Consider the following 19757-nt stretch of genomic DNA (forward strand, 5'->3'; position numbering starts at 1 on the left):
TTTGTCGTATTGACGCATATGATATAACCACATTTCCCCTGTCTTGAAAAGAGATATATGCACCATTGTATAGAGGGTGTTAAAGAAGTAAGAGAAAAGAAGTGACAAAACTCCGTGGTAGATCGACTTTTTTTGTACAATGCAACTGTGAAGAGCAAAAGATGGGGTAAATTAAACCTAGATATTGGAAAAAGAACGGCATCCTAAGCGGGGGTCTCAGATGACCGCTCCCCGACCAACTTTCTGCGCTTATTCTTTCCTCTTGCCTCGACTTTGCCTTCTGCAGGCAACACGCGGGTTCCGGTAAACACGTAGCCCTCAGAGTTACCGCGGCTCGTCATGAGCGGATGTGTTCTGCCGGGGAGGACTTGATATTCTCTGACGCGGGAAGTCTGGATCGAGGGGGCGAGCAAGAGGGTAGGGTTTATGGGGAAATCGTCTTTGGATATACTTTGGTCGTCCATCGTGGCTTCCGCTTGCATGGTGACAAAGGCAGTCCGTCTGGCAGTCGAGAAGCAATCGGCGAGCTCAGTCAAGGGTTCGACCGTGGGCGAATATACCACGACCTGAGCGGCGCCACGGAGGAGAGGAAGAGTGTGCTGTAGTATCGTTACAGGATTCATGACGCTCGCGACGATAAGGCCGTCGAATCCGCCGGCGCGGGTCTCGTCGACGACGGCCCTGATGCGCTCCCATCGGCGCCGTTTGCGGAAATATGTGCCCCGTTTGCCGGATTTCCAGGTCTTGATGATGTCGTCGGGGACGCGCTCGGGTTCGGTGTACCCGTTGTCGTCTTCGGGCGAGAGGAGTTGTAGCCATGAGAGCATCTTGAGGTGGTCGTGGAGTGGATGAGAAGGGGATGGCGTGGATGCGTCGAAGAGAAAGTATTTCAGGAGGGAGAGATTCGGTTGTGCATTGGCGTGTAGGAGGGTGAGAGTATTTCGCGTCGCGGACTGGGGGACTGGATGATGGTGATGGTGGTGGTGAGGTTGGCGGGAAGGAGCTGGAGCAGAGGCGGGTGCAGAAGCAGACGGAGCTTCTGCGGGTTCAGGAGCGGTCATGTCAACGTCGTCATTTATTGCCTCCTGGGTAGCGGTGGTGGAAGCAGAGTTGCCAGTAGCAGCGGCAGTGGTGGTGGGAGCAGGATTCTCAGGTTCTTCAGATTCCGAATCCGAGTCCGAGTCATCCTCCTCCGGTGGATATAATATGCCTAATCGTTCTGCCATGGCGGCGACGATAAGTCCTCCTGTCTCATCAACGACTAACCATCTTCCGCCGCCGACCTTGCTGATGCCGTCCTCGAGGACTTGCGGCTCAGAAGCGCTGCAGCGGATATTGGCCCAGCTGCCGATCAGTCCGATCAATTCATCACGCAAGTCCAAGCTGCGCATCGGTTCCTTTTCCGCCAAGAGCCATTCTGTAAAGAGCGGGATGTCGAGTGGTAGCACTGTAAAGCGGCGCGCGTATTTTCTTGTCTTGCGCAGCGTGTATTTGGCCAGGGAGAATGCCGTCTTTTGATCAATGGCAGAATGCGACGAGAGCAGCTTGGCAATGAGATCCTTGCCAGCGCCGGATCCTTCCTTTTTCAGCGCCTCGATTTCTTCAAAAGTCATCTTTTGGCTTGTAGGATCGTCAATCGTCTGCCGATTGGTCCGCATTATGACCTCTCCATCTTCTCCCACCACTTCGTATTCCTCTCCCGTTTCCGGTCGGTCTTCTTCTCCCTCGACTGTGGGCGTTGCGGTGCCATCGGCAAGCACTTCGGCGTGAAGCTCGGACGCAGGTACAACTCGAAGGCCACCATGCTGTTGGCTTTTTATATCGTCGACAATCTCATAGGTGAGATTGTAAGGTCTTCCAAGCAGATGGTTTGCTTGGAAAGTTCCATATTTTCCAATGGAAATGACCCTGGGGGGAAGTCAACTTGGTTGTTTCACAGGGATAAAAAAAATTATGCAGTAGTTATCGGCAGTACATACGCATTTGGGACCAACTGGACAATCTTCAGTGTTTCTGACGGAAGGCGCAAAGCCAAATAGCTATATGGCTTGATGCTGGAATGCATCCTGCGCACCAAGGACTGCTCAACGTGCTTGCAGCAAAAGCAAGGGCAGAGCAACAGTTTCCAGCATAGTGAACCCACCGTGAATGGCCGAATCCTTTTGGGCGCGGAAAAAGATGCGCTAAGCCCCACATGTGAAATGTTTAGGTTTTCTCTCCTGGGCTGTGGCGGTGCAGCTGGTGCACTATGCCAATCGCAATCTTGTTCAGTGCAGTTCAGTTCAGTTCAGTTCAGTTCAGTCTTCCAGTTGAGACGTGCTGAGGAGTCCTGTCAGATTGTGGCAGTGCAAGTCCCTTTTGCTGGTGCCTTGCGGGTCCCTCGTTGCCCTCCACAGTCGCATCCCACGTCATTCCACATGGAGGCAAATGAGACGTAGACACAAAGAGAGTAGGGATAAAGTCGATCAAGTGCTCCACGAGTAGATTTTCAGGCAATAATAGCGAAATATCTCGTGAGGTAGATCCTGATAAATCTTTAATAGCAATAAAAAGGCCTCGAACATTCGAATGGTGCATTTGTACGCGCAAGCCCTGTAAATGCTCCATCGTCACTTATCGTGGAGTTCCTTTTGTGTCTGCCTGGAGCTTACCTGAGGAAGTCCCAAAGTCACCCACAACGGCTGTATCCCCCCGACCGTCGTGTCATACCATAATTGCAGTTGTATTCCGACAAGCAAAGTCCCCGGTCAACTTGAAATCTTTACAGGTCGATTTTGGAGCTCGAATTGGTTCAGAAATCGATAATCTTCTTGCAGACTTGTCATGGTTCTGCGGCAAGAGACGATGCCTCCAAAAATCCTTCCTCCGGGAGACCAGCAGCCCGCCCATCAACCACCATATCCAGTCACGCCGAGCACGCCTTCTTCCAACTCATACTTTGCAGAGTCGAAGCCTACGACGACCACGACAGCAGATACTTCGAGCCCGCAGAAGCATCGCTCGTCCAGTAAAGCTGAAGATGATGATTCGGACGAGAGTGCGTTTGAATGGGACGCATCGGACGATGAGGATGAGGGGAAAAGTAGCTTGCCCCCTCCACTCAAAGTGGGAATAGATTCATCCAAGACGGGTGCAAATTTATCAGAGAATAATCTCCCACCAACTCTTCGAGTGGGCCCCCAGAACAGTATTCCCAGGAAGCCTTTACAGTCGCAGAAGGACGATGCGATTAAAGAATCAGTTTCTGCACCCAATCCTTGGGAGACCGCAGCACATTCCGAGCCTGCTCACCACGAATTCTCTTCCAACAATCCCTTTCTGCCAAAAGCTTCAGGGGTAGGAGAGACCGATTCGGGCCTGGAAAACAGTGCCGCAGTATGGGGCGCTTCAGCTCCAACATCAAATAGTACCGACAAGAAAAGTAAGCCAACAACATACTGCAGCAATTATATCGTATTATTGGACCTGAATATACTAATGAATTTCAAGATGACGTTCCTCCTGTAAACATGACGGCAAATCTATCTCTTGATGATACCCATCCCACCAATCCTTATAGAACTGCGCATCCTGCAAACAACGACACGAGCTACCCGCAGGCGCAGAATTCCCCGGCTCATGAATTACCAGCATCAAACTACACCATTCCAATTGAAGCAATGGACCCTCATCGCTCCGAATCCTCGCTGGGCTGGGATCCGCAAGCCGACATCTCAAGCTTTGATGCCTTCTCTTCTCGCAATCGCGGCTTGTCCGAACACATCCATAACGAGGGAGAGAGCCCAGTACACAAAACTTGGGATGAGCAACAAGAGTGGGAGAAAACGGAGCGGGAAAGGAGAGATTTGGAAGCCCATGAAGCGGCGGAAAGGGCTACCAGAGCAGAGAGGGAACGGCAAGCGACAGAGGAATGGTATAGTGGCGAGATGGATGCCTGGAAAAATGAGCAAACTGAGGTCGACCTTGATGATGTCCAACCTCCGCCAGGTCCGCCGCCTTCAAAGCAAGCAGACCCCGGAGATCATACACGTTTGCCTGTAGAGGAGGTTCCACCTCCACGACCGCCGAAACCCGATGTTTCTGTATCGACCAGCCAGTCTCAGCCTGGGGCATCAGGTGGTGCAGCGGTACCTTCTCCCACGACTATAAACCGGCAGAGGAGCGAGACATATCAAATCAAGCAGATCAATTGGTACGATAATTCTTCAGAGACTAATCCTCGACGCTCGCCAATCTTGATCCAAAACGCCAATGGCCCTTGTCCCTTGCTGGCCCTTGTTAATGCGTTGGTACTGTCGACGCCTAGCACGCTCGAGACTGCACTAGTCGAGACGTTACGGGTGCGCGAACAAGTCAGTCTTGGCCTTCTTTTAGATGCTGTATTCGACGAGCTCATGTCAGGGCGACATGGCGGCGCAGCTGCTGCGTTGCCAGACGTGAGCGAATTATATGCATTTCTTATCAATTTGCATACCGGGATGAATGTCAATCCAAGTTTTGTTCCAATTCCGGCAAAGATACCCAACCTGATAGACTTTTCTGATGATCCTTCTACACATGCATCCACTAGCCTAGTTTCTCAAGCAGGAGGATTTGAAGAAACCAGGGAACTCAAGTTTTACAGCACATTCTCAATACCTCTTATTCATGGATGGCTTCCCTCACAAGGCCATCCTGCAGAAATTGCGCTTGCTCGGTCGGGAAAGACGTACGAGGATGCGCAGAATCTCCAATTTCGGGAGGAAGAGTTGGAAGATAAGCTTCAACGGGATGGTCTCACCACCGATGAACAACAATTACTCGAGGATGTGGGAACAATTAAATACTTTCTTTCCAACTCTGCGACCCAACTGACCAGCTATGGCCTTGAAACGATGAAGCAGGCCTTGACACCTGGGGCAATCGCCATACTTTTTCGCAACGACCATTTTAGCACACTCTACAAGCATCCGCGTACGGGCCAACTTCTCACACTTGTTACCGATGCAGGTTTTGCCAGTCACGAGGAGGTAGTCTGGCAGAGCCTTGTCGACGTCAATGGCGAAGGGAGCGAATTTCTCTCTGGGGACTTTAGGCCCGTCGGCAATATGAGCCATCAAACCGCCCCAGAAACACACGGCGATGAGAACCAGTCCTCCTGGACCACGGTCAGTCGACGCAATACCCGACATCAAAACCGGCCGAGCGAGCATTCTTCCCAGACCCAGCCCCTCGCTGCTGCTCCACCGCCACCAGCAATGGACAGCATTGCCGATCGGCTCGACTCAAGAGCAACCACGGCCAATGATCCTTCCCTTGAGTCCACCAGCCGAGGACCCTCTCACACACGCACGACATCTGAGCAGGAAGATCATGATCTCGCCCTGGCTCTCCAATTGCAAGAGGAAGAAGAAGATCGCCACAGGCGGGAACAGGCTGCTCGCCAACGCGAAGAGTCGTTATCCCAACAATACATCGCATCCGAAGCCCAACCGCCGCCAGCGCGGCGTGGTGAGCGAGGCGCAAGGCCCGATGAACGCGGTCCCTCTCTGCCTCCTCGCCATGGGCAAGACATTGCCGATGATGCTCCGCCGCCAAGCTACGAACAAGCTGCCAGGAGACCAGCGTATCATCCGCCGAATCCGAATGCGCCCCAGATTACGGGAACAACATATGCTCCGCATCCGCCTACCACTCCGGTCGCCTCGCATCAGCAGCAGGGGCCCACATTGGGAGGAACCGGATCGAGAAGGCGAAGTAGCGCGTATGCAGACAACCGGGCGTCTGGGAGTGTTTTGTCGTCCGGTACTTTGCCACCCTCCCAGCAGCAGCAGCAGCAACATAGGATGAGACCAGGTGGGACTTTGCCTCAGAGGGGCAGACAGGCTGGTGTTCAAGGTCTAGAAGACGAAGGGAAGAAGGATTGTATTGTTATGTGATGATTCACGATATGAATTTCCGACAGTGTTTGATCCGATGACATGTTTTTATGCGACGAGTCTGGCACTATTAAAGATTGGTGCGGTTTTACATGTGGTAGTTTTGCGTCCGATGTAGCCTGCTACCTGCCTCGCAATCAATATATCAAGGTAGTTCAAGCCAATGATTGTACCAGCAGATTCTTTCGGTCATTTATGCATTGTAGCGTTTGTCCTTGGCATTTGTTTCTTCCGTGTTATATTCCTTTTTTTTTTTTGTCTTATGTTTTATTTTATTTTTTGTTTATTTTATTAGATTTTTCTGGTCCTTTTTGATACCTTTCTGCCTGAGCGAACCTAACATTTATTTCCAATAGAAATGAATTTATTTGTCGGAAAATGATATATATATCAGCCACATGTTGTTTAATTTATTGAGAAGTTGGTAGTGAAACGTTCCATCCAAAAAAGAATATCGCCATACAGTGATGGAACATTATATTATCGCATTATAGCCATGGTAATTAAACTATAGTATGTTACCAGTATTGCACTGCACCTTACCTGTAAAACTGGGGTTTATCCTTGTCCTTGAACTCTTAATTGCCGTGTCTAGCCATCTGTCGCCCATCTTCAGTTATACTTTAGTTATCAGTACGAAGCATAGGTAGTTAAGTTATCTTATCAACCCATGACTCATCTTTAACCTGTACATACGAATAGTTGACTGCAATGTTATCGCAAAAGCAAATACAGCTGTTGACTCACAAGGTTCACTTCTTGTACTGCCCGCTTTTGCATCTTGATTAAAGGTAGATCGTATAATTATTCCCGAATTCGCTCGACTTTCAAGAGCTGCGACTCGGGCTTCATTCCTGGCTACAACTCGTAGCAACAAAAACAAAACACGAAGAAAAATGGGCACCCAGAGCAGCAACGCATATGAACCAAAAACAGTGCTCGTTCCGTGGAATCCCACAGACGAGGCGCATTTCCAGCGCATGTACGACCAGCGAGTCGCGTGCGGATGGCGGCACGACGAGGTCAAGACGTGGAAGGACAAGGTTCTTGCAGGAAAGAAGTTTCTTTACTGGGTGGTGAGTATCTGAATCTGTATCCGTAGCTGTATCATGTTTTTCGATTACGTTTTGATTACATTTGCTATTGATCTTATATTATTTCAACCACCGTTGATCTGTATTGCAATACTATTTATTCGACACGCTTTCCCTACGAAGAGCGTTTGAAAAATCAAGTAAATGTGTTGATAACTGTAATAGGTTTTAGCAGACGGCTTTAAAGAACGAAATGAGTCCGTGGAAAAGCATCTTAGGAGATATCCCAACGTAAGTTTTGTCTTTGTTTTTCGATTCTTGTTTATTTAAGGCCTTGTGTCCTTTTGGATTTTATACTTGTGGATTTTTAAATTCTGGAATTTTGACGTTGAGTGATTCACAATCCACAATCCAGTGCACAACAACATGATTGACTGATCTACGTTTAGGAATCAGGAGAGTTACATGACACGGCAGAATCCATCTTCAACACCCCTCGAGAGGCGACATACATGCCATTCCTGCCCGTAGGCCATATAGCTCTAGAACTCTTCCCTGATCGGAACGAGAGCCTGGGTCTGCCGTCTTCGACTATCTGGATCATGTCTCTTTATATCTCATGGTATGATAATCCGACACTCTACGTGCCCCTTTCTCTTCCTTTCTCTCTTTTTTCTGCTTTGTCTTTTCTTCTTTTATTTTTCTTCTCCCTCTCTTTTGGTTCATTCCCGGCGTCTTATTCCCGACGCGCGTTTCATCCGCCCATTTCCTATCCCCTATCCCCTATTCCCGTTCCCGTTCCCGATTCCCATTCCGATATCTGACTCACATTTCGCTATTCACTATTCCCGAATACAACATTGATTATGCTCTGTACTTTATATTGCACTGCGATGACTGACAAACTGATCGATTGACTTATCATCGTCAGGGCCCTGCAAGGCACAGGACTCGGCCGCAGCGCCATGCTCGAAACCGAGCGACTAGCCACCTTGCCTCCGTTCAACCGCAGCGTCGTCGCACTCGATACTGTCCAGAGCGACTTTCAGCTCGCTGGGACAGATTTTGGGAAGATGCCTCGGTCTGAGTCTCAGTCCGAGTCACAGCCTGAGTCCCAGCGTGCGGGAGATGCGGGCCATGTCTCCCAATCGACAGTGGCAGAGACGAAAACAAAAATGACGACAGAAGAGTGGTATCGACGGCAAGGATACGCCGTGGTGGGCACCGAGACGGGCGGATATCATTGGACGAACCCAAAGACAGGAGAAATAATTCCTGTGACGATTGTTTTTATGATGAAGAGCATACTGTAGCCTGCTGCTCTCTCATTTCTCCCGACCTTTTCTCTTTCTATCTATCTATCTATCTATCTATACATATCGGTCTCCAATTATATGAAGAAAGACATCTAGCAACAGCAACAGCGCAATCCATACAGTCATACAATTATACAATCACATATTGCTACTATCCTACAGTCACAGTCCATCATACAGCCATGCTATGACGCTACTTCACACACATTGACACCCACACTACCTACGGTCCTACGTTCCTACGGTCCTACGGTCACATAAAGGACATACACTTGAATATCAGGTAGGTAGCAAACCGAAAAATGAAAATTAAAAATAAAACTATAAAAATGAAAACAGAAGGGGAAAAAAAATAAATGAATAAATTGAAAAAATAAAGGAAGAAAAGGAAAACAAAAGGAAAAAGAAGAAATAAATAAATGAAAAGAAAAAAGAAAAAGCTGAAAAGTGACTTAGATCTTGACAAAGTAACAAACTGAATTAGGTATGTTGAGTAAAGGTAAATTTTTCAGAGGCATAGGTTTACACAGTACCTATCCGCAAGAGGAACCTAGAAATAAGAAATAGGTAATAAGGAGGAGCTTGAGAATGCGTACCGCACAGTCAAACTGCATACTGCACTGCATACTGTATTACATACCGCACCTCGAAACCAATGAGAAACGAAAGGTGGACAAGAAAGAATGGAAAGAAGGAAAGGTGAATAAGGAAAGAAGATGAACAAAATGAGAGAAACGACGTACACGTCACATGAGTGTATTAAGAAATAAATATCATAATCCCCTTCCCGAAAAAATTAATAAAATTGTAAACTTTTTAACTTTTAACTTTTAGTTCTTGAAGCTGAGCCGAAAAAGAAGATCTGAAAAATGGTGTCCGAAAGAAGAAACATGATAAAAAGATGGCGAAAAATAGAAGAATGTAGTCCGAAAGAAGGAATATGACAAAAGATGGGAAAGAAGAATGTGTGTAGAAAAGAAAAAGAAACGTTAGAAAAAATAAAAAAGTGTCTAGAGGAGACAAGCCGAAAAAGAAGGGCTAGTACAAATATCATCGGGGCCGAAAGATTAAGAAGTGAAAGTCAAGATGGACAAACAGATGACGACAAAAGACAAGTTGACGAGATTGACAAGTGGCGGATACAAGCAGTCTAAAATGCCAGACATGCACCGTACACATGCAAAATGCAGTACAAATGTCAAGTTGAGACTCAATGTAAAGACACCAGGTGTGGGACCGACCGCTGTCCACAGTAAGAACCTTGAAGTCTTAGACATCCCAAGGTCAATCAGACTTTGAGTCACTATCCATCCGAGGACGCTTCCTCTTAGGGCGACTGCGCACGTATGTAGGTAGGCTTGGCTGAGACGGGCTTGGGCCCGCTTGAGTTGCTGGAGAAGAGGCATTGTGGCTCGAGTTGCCGCCATCGCGTCTACTAGCATTAAGATTACTACTCTTAGCAGCAGTATTACCGGCAGCTATGAGTTCTGCCAGACGCGGCCGAGGAGTGTTCCCAGACTTCCGTGACCTCTCTGTGGGAGCTGGCGTCGAGGAAGGCACATTTGGCGTACTTGACTCGTCTTGACCCTGTCTAGACGCTCTGACAGGGGTAGATTTCTTGATCGTACGGTTGTCTGAAGGGCTAGGGGCAGGGACTTGCCAGCCTGCGAGACCACCCGCCGGAAGTGCTGCTAGTCCTGCAGGGCTGCTCGTTGCAGATCTTGCAATTGACGATGCTCTACGGAGAGTATGCGCGCGAGAGGAGGACGTCGTTGCGGGAGATGCTCTGGTGTGCGCCGGGACGGTGGGTGTAGGAGGAATGTCTGCGAGTCTTGGGCTGGGGTCGTGGGTAGTTTCTGATGTTTCTCGCTTGATTCTCTTGCCCGAAGATGAGTCGCGGCGAGTGCGAGGGCCGAGGATAGAGTCTGGAGATGATGCTTTTGCGGCGGTAGCTGAAGAGGAAGATGATCCGTTTGCCTGGGAAGGCATTTGACCGGTTTGCCCGGGCTGTCCAGGCGCTGAGCTGCTTGTAGTTGTGGACATGGACGTTGCTGAGCCCGCTCTCGGTGACGGTCGAGCAAAAGGTTGTTCGACAGGAGTGGGGGCAGTGGGAGCAGTGGAGGTTTCAGAAACAAACAATCCAGATCGAGGTCGGCTAGGTCCTGAGCTGGAATCCCCAAATAATTGCTCTTGTCCTGCGGCTTCTCCGTTCTCAGACTGCGCAGAGCCTTGTCTGCGACCAGTGGGCTCTTCGAGGTTTGTTTGTTCCAGCTTCAAAAGCCGGTCGTCAATCTTCCTGACCTCTTCGACGAGTGCTTTCCAAAGGCCTTCTACTTTGGCCGTATTGCTTTCTTGTGCAGGTTTCATTTCGTCCACTGTCGCTTTCAACGAATCCAGCTCCTTCAGCGAGACAAGTATTGATCTGACATCTTCTAAAATAGAACCAATGTCCTCTGAATTCTTTTGACTTGTAGCTCGAAGCAGCGGTAGGGATGAAATTTTATTGTCAAAGCCTTGGCGTAGTTCCTCAACCTGCTTGACGAACAGCTCGTGCTTCTCCAAAGCTGCTTCTGTGGCCCGCGCCAAATCCCTGTCGCGGGCTTGAATCCCACTGACCATGTTGGATTTCCACGATTGAAGCTCTCCATAATGCGCTTCAATGGATCGTAGGACTTCTTCATGGTTCTCATGTGGGCCCTGTCGGCTCAAAGCTGCAGGAGAATAGACACCCACTGGCATTGACTGTGGCCCAGGAGCAACTTGAATCGGAGGATGGGTGTGAGAAGGATGCTGAATCTGTTGTTGGGGTTGCATTTGGTTTGCGGGAGCTGTGCTGGGAATTCGCGGGGCAATTGGCACTAGGGGCCTTGAGCCGGCTCCCGAAGAAGGTAGAGTAGTAACCGGTCGTGGAGGAATCGAATGAGGTGGAGGTGCTTGCTGCCCAGGAATCACATTACCTGGAAGAAGTTGGCCAGGAGTGGGCAGCGAGTTGGAACGGGTGGCAGCAAACCCAGGATTGGGAACGGTCTCTGGACTAAGGACGACCGTTAGTCCAGACATGACCCCAGGATCCTGCGGTCCATTTAAACCATCTGGCGTGGTAGGTGGCCCTTGTTGAGCGAGACGGATATCGACGTGAATTTTCTCCATCTCTGGCTTAATCGCGGACACGAGCCATTGAGCAGCTTGTCGGACGAGATAAGCAGCGAATTGCCTGGTAGCCATGGTTGGTTGGCCAGCCTCGAGCTGCTTCACCATCGTCTCAACCCTCTTTATAACGTCCTTGGACTGCTCAAAATCAGCCCTGCTGACCGCGTCTTGGGGGAGAATATCAAGAATGTGGCTTTGCACACAGTCGATAATATATTCGGAGGAAGCTCGAAAGTTCACATCCTTGACAGAGTTTGAAAGTGAAGACAAACTCTGTTGATTGCGCATAACTTTTTCCTCGGCACCTTTCAAACCAGCCAGCAGATAAACAATATGATCTTCCTGTCTGTTTACCGTCGTCCTCATTTGTTTAACCACCTTCTCGGTTTCCTTGATCGTGTTCATGGCCACCACGCCGAGAATGTGATCTTGTACAAAATCAACAAGATTTTCCTGTGAGAGACGAGTATTCATCTCCCCAACGGAGTCTGTAAGCGTTGACACAGTCTTTCGATCTTCCTCCATTTGACTCCTGGTGCCCCCCAGACCACTTGTCAAAGACGTTACACTCTCCTCGAGCTGATTCATCATTGCCTTTATTTGCTTGGTAGAAGCCTCGGTTTCCTTGATCTTCTCGAAAGGGACCATACTGTTTATGAGATTCAACACACAGTCGACAAGCTTGTCGTGAGCGAGTCTGCTATCAAGATCTTTGACAGACGTTTCCAGTATGGAGATAGCCCTTTGAACGTTCTGAACAAGTCCCCGTGCTCCATCAACGTTGTCCTGTAGGGTTCTAATATTATCTGTAGTGATACGTATATCTCCCTGGTCATTGACCAGCGCCAGAGCGGCAGACGGCAAGGTAGGCTCTCCTAATTCCTTTGCTGGAGCCGCATCTGCGACAGATACGGGACGAGATTCAACTTCTCTGATTCTAGCCTCAAGGCTGGTGATGGACTCGAGTAAACCTTCCCGAGCTTCACTTATCTCAGACTTGGTCTTCTCAATGGCAGCATTTAAAATATTGTCCAACCCGTCGCTGAAAATCTCGTCAGCTTGAACTCGCTCTTCTTTCAATACGAGTAGATCTCCTTTCAATGAGAGTAGATCTCCTTTCAATGAGACCAAATCTTCTTTCAATGAGGGCAGATCTTCTTTCGTTGACGCATTTTCCTCTGTGGTCTTTTCGATCTTTGCCTTGATCAAGTCAAGCTCATCAAATATGGATTTTGAATTTGTGGCGAGTGTTTCACTTTTGTCAGTGAGGTTTTCCAAGCGATCGATGATGCCCTCAACCTCAGTCTCGTTACCATACACGGCGTCAAGAACGTTGTCCGCTTTCACCTTCGTCCTGTCAAATTCCTTTTTGAGATCCGCTAGATTCCCTAGAGATTCTAGCCGATTTTCGACATCCTCCTTCCATGAAGTGAGCTCATCAAACTTATCGGCAACATTACTATTCGCAGGAAACTGATCAACGGATACAGAATCGGTCTTAGCGGTCTGAGAAGAAAGCCAGTGATTCTTGAGGTCTTCCAACTCTTTCGCCTTCTGCTGATTCCCAATTCCCATTGCGATCAGCTGAGCGTTAGCCTTGCGGCTATCGTTCACCGCAGTTTCACATTGCTTTTCAAGCTCAGCGTTCTTCTCAGTCAACGCTTGAATGGCTTTTTTCATCTCTTCAATGTCTTGCGTGTTGTCATTCAACTTTTTGGGGAGATTTTTGACTTGACCAACAACACACTTGACATCGTGTACTTCTTTACTCAACGACTGTAGCGAATGAACTTCAGATTCACTTGGCAGATTTCCGTTTGTCCTCAGACAGCGGGCCAGATCAGCAGCGAGCTGGTCGCGCAACTGTTGATGGTGCTTGAGCTTTTGGTTAACCTCTTTTAAATCTTCCTTGGCCGAAGTAGTTGCTTTTCGCCTTTGCAGGGCGACAGCGGGAAAATCCTGCTGATATTTCAGCGTCCAATCAGCCGTCGATTTTTTTCGTAGCAATTGCTTCGAGGCAGCATCATTTTGGGTATTTGTTGCCGCCGCCGCTGTTACATGCTGCACGAAGTTATCAAGAACGGTAATGACAGCATTTTCACCCGAGTCTGAGCTCTGGCGGTGAATGGGTGTATTGGAGCCAGATCCTGCTGGGCTCCTAGTACGATTAGTATGTGATGAAGATTCATGAAGTGAATCCAGGTCCATAGCACCATCGTTATTAATATGACTGGGCCCAGGAAATGACCTGCTCCGTTCCGGTTGAAATAAGCCACCACGTGAAGAAGGCGATCCTGAAAGCAGAGTCAGTAAATTTTCTCTGAAGATCGTTGACGCAAAGAAGTGATCCAGAACAATGCTCACGGGGCGAAATGAAGGGAGCAGCCTGAAGGCTTTAAATGATAATTAATGGCTGGACAAACAAGAAAGTGATGCTTGGGTGAACACAACAAGAGGAATCGCGAAGTGAATATCAAATGACAATGTATTTAAAGGTCAAGGGTTAGGCACTGGTAAATAATTACCTCGAAAATTTGAACGGCCACGAAATTTGAATGAGAAGCCACGCCCACGACCTCGATCATAGCTTGGGCCACGAGGCGGATGAGGTTCTTCATGAATGTAGCGAGATGAAGATTGAGAAAAATCTGATGGACGATGATCATAAGATTTGTATCCACCAGAATCGTAGTGATTGTAGTGCCTATCACCCATCTTGTGAAGGGTTGACTGAAAGTGTGTTAATCTTCTTGATTGTTGTTTAGTGATTAGAGACCTTCATGGAGCTGTCTAGAGAGCCTAGTCTCTACCCAAACAAAGCTAAAGTGAAGCTTTGAAAAGTGGGTCTCGAGAAAGCTAGTAACTCTAGTCAATCAAAAGCTCTATTCACTGAATATTATGTTCATCCTGTAGAACCATGAAAACTGAGTTCAGACTGATTGAATTGTAGATCTCTGTTTTGCCTCCAGTAATATCCTGAGAGAGAGTGTTACTACTTGGAGAAGAGATTAGCTCGAGGAATTAATAACAAGTCAGAACTTGTTAAAATAGAGATCAACCTTCTTAGAAATGTAAAGAAATCAGTCTGAACTTAAGAACAAGAATATTCAACTCGATTTGAGCTTGTTTTGTGTCTCAAGATGAAAACCTAACGCGTCAAAGTTATGAACCTACCGCACGCGACCGTGGAGCCAGTCGAGTTTGTCGCGAGACGAGACGAGACGAGACGAAACCAGAGAGAAAGGGGCGGAAGGCAACACATTCACTACTCTGTACAGTAGGGACCAATGACGAAGGATGATGCACACTTGGTTAGAGTCACTTGCCGTAGAGAATTGTGCATCTCAAACCTTCACAACTTCAACTGACAAACGTCAAACCCTCTGCAATCGACAACACCTTCGTCTCTCCCTTGAGGATCAGTTTGTCGATACTCATTCCCTCAAAATGGCTGCCGTATGTCTTCATATCTATACTTTGTGCTTCTCTCACCTCAAATGTCTAACAAGAGGCAGGCAATTTCCACTGTGGCCGAGAGCAAGGAGCTTCGGGGCCTGAACCTCGTAGCTGCTCATTCGCACATTCGCGGTCTTGGCGTCGACCCAGATACGCTCCAGCCTAGAGCGTCATCGCAAGGACTCGTCGGACAAGAAAAGGCTCGCAAAGCCGCTGCCGTGATTCTTCAAATGGTCAAGGAAGGCAAGATTGCCGGCCGAGCAGTATTGATCGCGGGACCACCAAGCACCGGCAAGACGGCCATCGCAATGGGCATGGCTCAATCGCTAGGCGCTGATGTGCCATTCACCATGCTTGCGTCGTCCGAAATATTCTCGTTGGAGATGTCCAAGACGGAAGCGCTGACGCAAGCCTTTCGGAAATCAATCGGCGTGCGGATCAAGGAAGAGAGCGAGATAATAGAAGGAGAAGTCGTGGAAATTCAAATCGATCGCAGCGTCACCGGAGTATGCACTTCTCTTGCCATCTTCTCTTCCATGCGCCGTACCATACTAACAGACTTGCGTCAAACTAGGGCAACAAGCAAGGAAAGCTCACCATTAAAACGACCGACATGGAGACCATTTACGACATGGGCACGAAAATGATCGAGTCCATGACCAAAGAGCGTGTCATGGCTGGAGACGTCATCTCCATTGACAAAGCCTCTGGCAAGATCACCAAGATCGGACGCAGCTACACTCGTTCGCGCGACTACGACGCCATGGGCGCCGACACCAAGTTCGTGCAATGCCCCGACGGCGAGCTACAGAAGCGCAAGGAAGTCGTACACACTGTGAGCCTGCACGAGATCGACGTCATCAACTCGCGAACACAAGGCTTCCTCGCACTCTTCTCTGGCGACACGGGCGAGATTCGCAGCGAAGTGCGCGACCAGATCAACACCAAAGTGGGGGAATGGAAAGAAGAAGGCAAAGCCGAGATTGTGCCGGGCGTGCTCTTCATCGACGAAGTCCACATGCTCGACATTGAATGCTTTTCGTACATTAACCGCGCGCTCGAAGACGAACTGGCGCCCATTGTCATCATGGCAAGCAATCGCGGACACACACGGATACGCGGCACCAACTACCGCAGCCCGCACGGCCTGCCTCTCGATTTCCTCGACCGAGTCGTCATCGTCAGCACCCACGCCTATGGCCGCGAAGAGCTGCAGCAGATTCTCTCGATTCGCGCGCAGGAGGAAGAGGTCGATCTCTCGCCAGATGCGCTGGCCCTGCTCACAAAGATTGGCGAGGAGACTGGTCTACGATATGCAAGCAACCTGATCACAACCTCGACGCTGCTCGCACAAAAGCGAAAGGCGCGCGAGGTCGCTATTGAAGATGTCCAGCGGAGTTTCCAGCTCTTTTACGATCCGAATCGCAGCGTCAAGTTCGTGACGGATTTTGAAAAGCGATTTATTGGCGAAGAAGGCGGCGTTACATTTTCGGTTACAAACGGTGCGGATGCAATGGAGTTGTCTTAGAGGTCCTGGGTAGGATTCTAGATGTGCAGTCTGGCTTTAGACCGGCGCCTCTCTTCTTCCACTTTCTTCTTTTTCACTTTCTGTTCTCTCCGTTTCATTTCACTTCCACGGCTCGATTGCTCCGATTACTGTTTTTTTAAAATGCGGTTCTTATGCGTTTGTTCTAAAAAAGTGTGGGACATGGTACTTTCATCTTTCTTTTTCTTTTGTCTTCGTTCTCGTTCCTCTCGGTCTTCGGCGGTCGCGTTCCAAGGGTGTTTTTCCATATTGTCTTTTTCCTTTTTTACATTATTCTCCTATTCTACAATTCCATTTCTCCAATTTTCACAGTTGGGATTCTTTTCATCAATATTACTATTTCTAGTACTATCAAAATGGACTTGACTCTTAACTCTTAACTGTTGACTGTTGACTCTTGACTCTTGACACATATCTTGTAAAATTAATGAACAACTAACTCAGTTCAATCTCATGTTTTTGACACAACTAATTTTAGTATCGACTTTATCTACCTACAGTCTTCAATTTCCTACAGTCTTTAAGCACCTACAGTCCTTAACCACGGCCTTTGGCTTCCTATAGTCTTCAAACTATCTACAGTCTTCAATCCAAGTCCTCCCGTTCCTCCATCCCCTAATTCCTCGACACACTTACCCACAAAACCAATATCTCATGGCCACCGTCCCTGCACAGACGAGATGAATATCGACATTCATTGTCTCTGTCCATGGTTTTGTCATGGTTCCATGTGGCTTGGTAGTTTGTGGAACCAAAGTATGATGAACTTGTGGAGTTGGTTCGGTTGGGGGGGTGGACTTGGGTTGTTTGGTTATTGTCTCTGAGTTCTTTTAGGTGTACTCGAGTTTGTTTAATTGTCCAGGTTTGTTTTATGTTCTTGAGTTCGTTTTAATGTCTCATGGAGTGATAGGGCAGGATGGGAAAGGGCAGGATGGGAAGAACTGTCGCACAAGAGGATTGTGAGGATAGGAATATGCACAGAAAATGATGCGCGTGGAAGGAAACCTGGAGGTTCGGGTAACGGAAAATGGTGAGAGTGGAAAGGCGGCAGGGCGGTCACTCCCACAGTTCCAGTCCAGTCCAGTTCATGCCAGTCCACTACATACTTCTCCCTTCACGCAACCAAACCCACAAAAACGTGTACGGTATCTTGTATTTGCGTCTTAGCTTCGTATCAACGATAATTACAAATAACCGTATTCTGAAATCGTAGTATTACTCTCATATTGTACACCTTGAACACGAATCGCATGTCCAAAATGGCATGTTTATACAAATCGTAAACATCAACCCTATAATCGTACAGCTAGATTAGGATAGATGGGAACAAGTATAAGCTTGAATGTAATCTGTACATGCACATGGTGAAATGGACATGATTGGTGATATCTTCGTACATTGGTTGATGCTTCGACTGGCAGAACGCAGATGGTAGAGATAGAGAATGTAGGATTCGTGTCGTGTCGTGTCGTATTGTTACATCTGCATTTCATTCAGAAGACTTGTTACAGTCTTGCTCTCTCGGGTGAGACCATCACCAAACGCTTTAGCCTTGACGGTCGTCGAGTGTACGGCCATTTCAGGCAGGATGAATAGACTCGGAGACAAGGTCGTCTCGGCGTGGCAATTGTTTTGCTCAGGCCGAGATGGCAATGAATGGACGGCGCTGGGAGACAGTACTATGTGGACGGGCAAGAGGTCCCGCCGTGGAATGTTTGGATGACCGGAGTACCCATCTGTGCATCCACCGCCGTCCTAGACCAGCAGAGCCCACTGCCACCTAGGGGCCCGAGATGCTCGTCGTTCTATGGGCTCTTGGTTCAACTCTTGGGTGAATGACAGTCATTCGAACAATGGAATTGATTACCAAGACGTCGACTAGACAAATTCGACCAATCTCGACCATTGGCCGCCAGTATCTCCGGCCATGCGAAACTCGACGCCCTCGCCAAAATAACCTGCACCGTTCCAAGCTTGCATTGTTGGCCCATCGTATGGACCGTGAACTTCTCCACCGTCGCGTGCATCCGACCAGCGGTACTCCCATTGCTTGACTACATTAGATGGTTCCGCGCCGTTTTGTTCTGTGTCTTTTGGCTGGTCGATCCAGTCTTCGCCCGTTTCCCGTTTATACTGACGCATGAGGAGCTCACGCTCTGTGTCGTAGATTTCAGTCTGGCCTCGCGTGAGAAGCTGGTCTGCGGCGCCGGTGATTGTTTCGACGGTTTGTTTGCGTTGGGTTTCGGCGGGATCTTCGGCGGCTTCTGTATCAACGTGCATTGCGTCTTCGGCCTTTTTGGCATTCTTCTTCTTGGTCTGCCATTTGGGCTTCTTGTGCACGCCCTTTCCGATGCGAGCTAGAGCTTCGATTGTATTTTCTCCCTTCTCCAGTCGAGAAATGAGCGTCGCAAGGAGTTCGCTCGTTAAGACTTGGTCGTCTGCAAGATTCTTTTGCCGGCGTTCTTGCTCGCGCTTCTCCTCTGCGTCTTTGGCCTTCTTCATTTCCTTCTTCGACACTCCTTCAAGCCATGTATCGTGGACAGCATCCGGGTCGATGGCTTTGCGAACGTAGTTGCCGTCAGCGTCAAAGCGACCTTCTTCAAGCTCAGACTTCATGTGGAATGCATCGAGTCGTGGCGCATGCTCTTTCTTCCCTCCGGCGCCAATCTCCACGTCGTCTTCGTCATTTCCCACTCGATCTCGCTCCTCCTCGTCGCTCTCGCTGTCACTTTCATCCTCTTGCTCTTTTCCTTTGCCGTTCATAGAAAAGTCCGCAGAAACATGACCTCCTGCTTTGCTGCCAGCGACTTGTCCTTCAATTTCGGTTTCGTCAAGAAATCGCACGTCCTTGTTCTTCTTTTTGCCTTCTCGATTAAGGTCTTCGTCTTCATCGCCGTCTCGGAAGTCGTCCTCCAGGTCGGCAAACATATCATTCTCGTCCTCCATCTCAGATCGCTCTGGATTTTTTGCTGCATTGGCTTTGGCATCTGCTCGGGCGTCAAACCCCTCGTTGGAGCTGTCTGATTCATATCCTTCCAGGTTCACGGCGTTTCGCTTCGCCTGTTGTCCGCGTTTGCCAATCTCGTCCAGGTCTAATATGGCGTCCTCTTCCCGCGCATCAGGCGCGAGTGTTGACGGGTTTCGCATATCAAAGCGGGGCTTCTTGGAAGATTGGCCCTCCTCTGCATGGTGCAATCGTGCAAACTCTTCGCCGGCCCGTTTTGGGCGCGGAGCTGGACGGCGGCCAGACATGGCGGAAATGGCAGATATGGGTTATTCTAGGATGTGGCTTCAGCAGAATCAGAGGTATTCAGTTATTCAAAAGTAAAAGAATTTC

The 19757-nt window shown here is 48.7% G+C and overlaps 6 protein-coding genes across 6 annotated transcripts; 3 read left to right on the top strand and 3 right to left on the bottom strand.

The window, feature by feature from the left end:
- Nucleotides 1–34: 34 nt before the first annotated feature.
- L228DRAFT_284515 (Gcd10p-domain-containing protein) lies at nucleotides 35–2544 on the bottom strand. The gene is made up of 2 exons (XM_018336232.1): nucleotides 1980–2544; nucleotides 35–1908 (listed from the first exon to the last, which is right to left on the bottom strand). The coding sequence occupies exons 1-2, from the start codon at nucleotides 2063–2065 to the stop codon at nucleotides 204–206; spliced, it is 1791 nt and encodes a 596-aa protein (XP_018186105.1). The 5' UTR covers nucleotides 2066–2544; the 3' UTR covers nucleotides 35–203.
- Nucleotides 2545–2589: 45 nt separating this feature from the next.
- On the top strand, nucleotides 2590–6175 carry L228DRAFT_284516 (hypothetical protein). The gene is made up of 2 exons (XM_018336233.1): nucleotides 2590–3421; nucleotides 3490–6175. Exons 1-2 carry the CDS (start codon nucleotides 2824–2826, stop codon nucleotides 5916–5918), a joined length of 3027 nt encoding a protein of 1008 aa, XP_018186106.1. The 5' UTR covers nucleotides 2590–2823; the 3' UTR covers nucleotides 5919–6175.
- Nucleotides 6176–6814: 639 nt separating this feature from the next.
- Nucleotides 6815–8265, top strand: L228DRAFT_269856 (hypothetical protein; the record flags this gene model as incomplete). The annotated part of the gene is made up of 4 exons (XM_018335326.1): nucleotides 6815–6994; nucleotides 7178–7243; nucleotides 7402–7574; nucleotides 7884–8265. 4 exons carry the CDS (start codon nucleotides 6815–6817, stop codon nucleotides 8263–8265), a joined length of 801 nt encoding a protein of 266 aa, XP_018186107.1.
- A 1287-nt stretch (nucleotides 8266–9552) lies between these two features.
- L228DRAFT_269857 (hypothetical protein) lies at nucleotides 9553–14133 on the bottom strand (the record flags this gene model as incomplete). Its single annotated transcript, XM_018335327.1, has 2 exons — nucleotides 9553–13712; nucleotides 13944–14133. 2 exons carry the CDS (start codon nucleotides 14131–14133, stop codon nucleotides 9553–9555), a joined length of 4350 nt encoding a protein of 1449 aa, XP_018186108.1.
- Nucleotides 14134–14798: 665 nt separating this feature from the next.
- Nucleotides 14799–16785, top strand: L228DRAFT_284519 (TIP49-domain-containing protein). The gene is made up of 3 exons (XM_018336234.1): nucleotides 14799–14874; nucleotides 14934–15380; nucleotides 15449–16785. The coding sequence occupies exons 1-3, from the start codon at nucleotides 14866–14868 to the stop codon at nucleotides 16400–16402; spliced, it is 1410 nt and encodes a 469-aa protein (XP_018186109.1). The 5' UTR covers nucleotides 14799–14865; the 3' UTR covers nucleotides 16403–16785.
- Nucleotides 16786–18298: 1513 nt separating this feature from the next.
- On the bottom strand, nucleotides 18299–19672 carry L228DRAFT_213206 (hypothetical protein; the record flags this gene model as incomplete). The annotated part of the gene is made up of 1 exon (XM_018329972.1): nucleotides 18299–19672. One exon carries the CDS (start codon nucleotides 19670–19672, stop codon nucleotides 18299–18301), a length of 1374 nt encoding a protein of 457 aa, XP_018186110.1.
- Nucleotides 19673–19757: the final 85 nt, after the last annotated feature.

The sequence above is a fragment of the Xylona heveae genome, assembly GCF_001619985.1.
Source record: "Xylona heveae TC161 unplaced genomic scaffold L228scaffold_9, whole genome shotgun sequence".
Taxonomy (NCBI): domain Eukaryota; kingdom Fungi; phylum Ascomycota; class Xylonomycetes; order Xylonales; family Xylonaceae; genus Xylona; species Xylona heveae.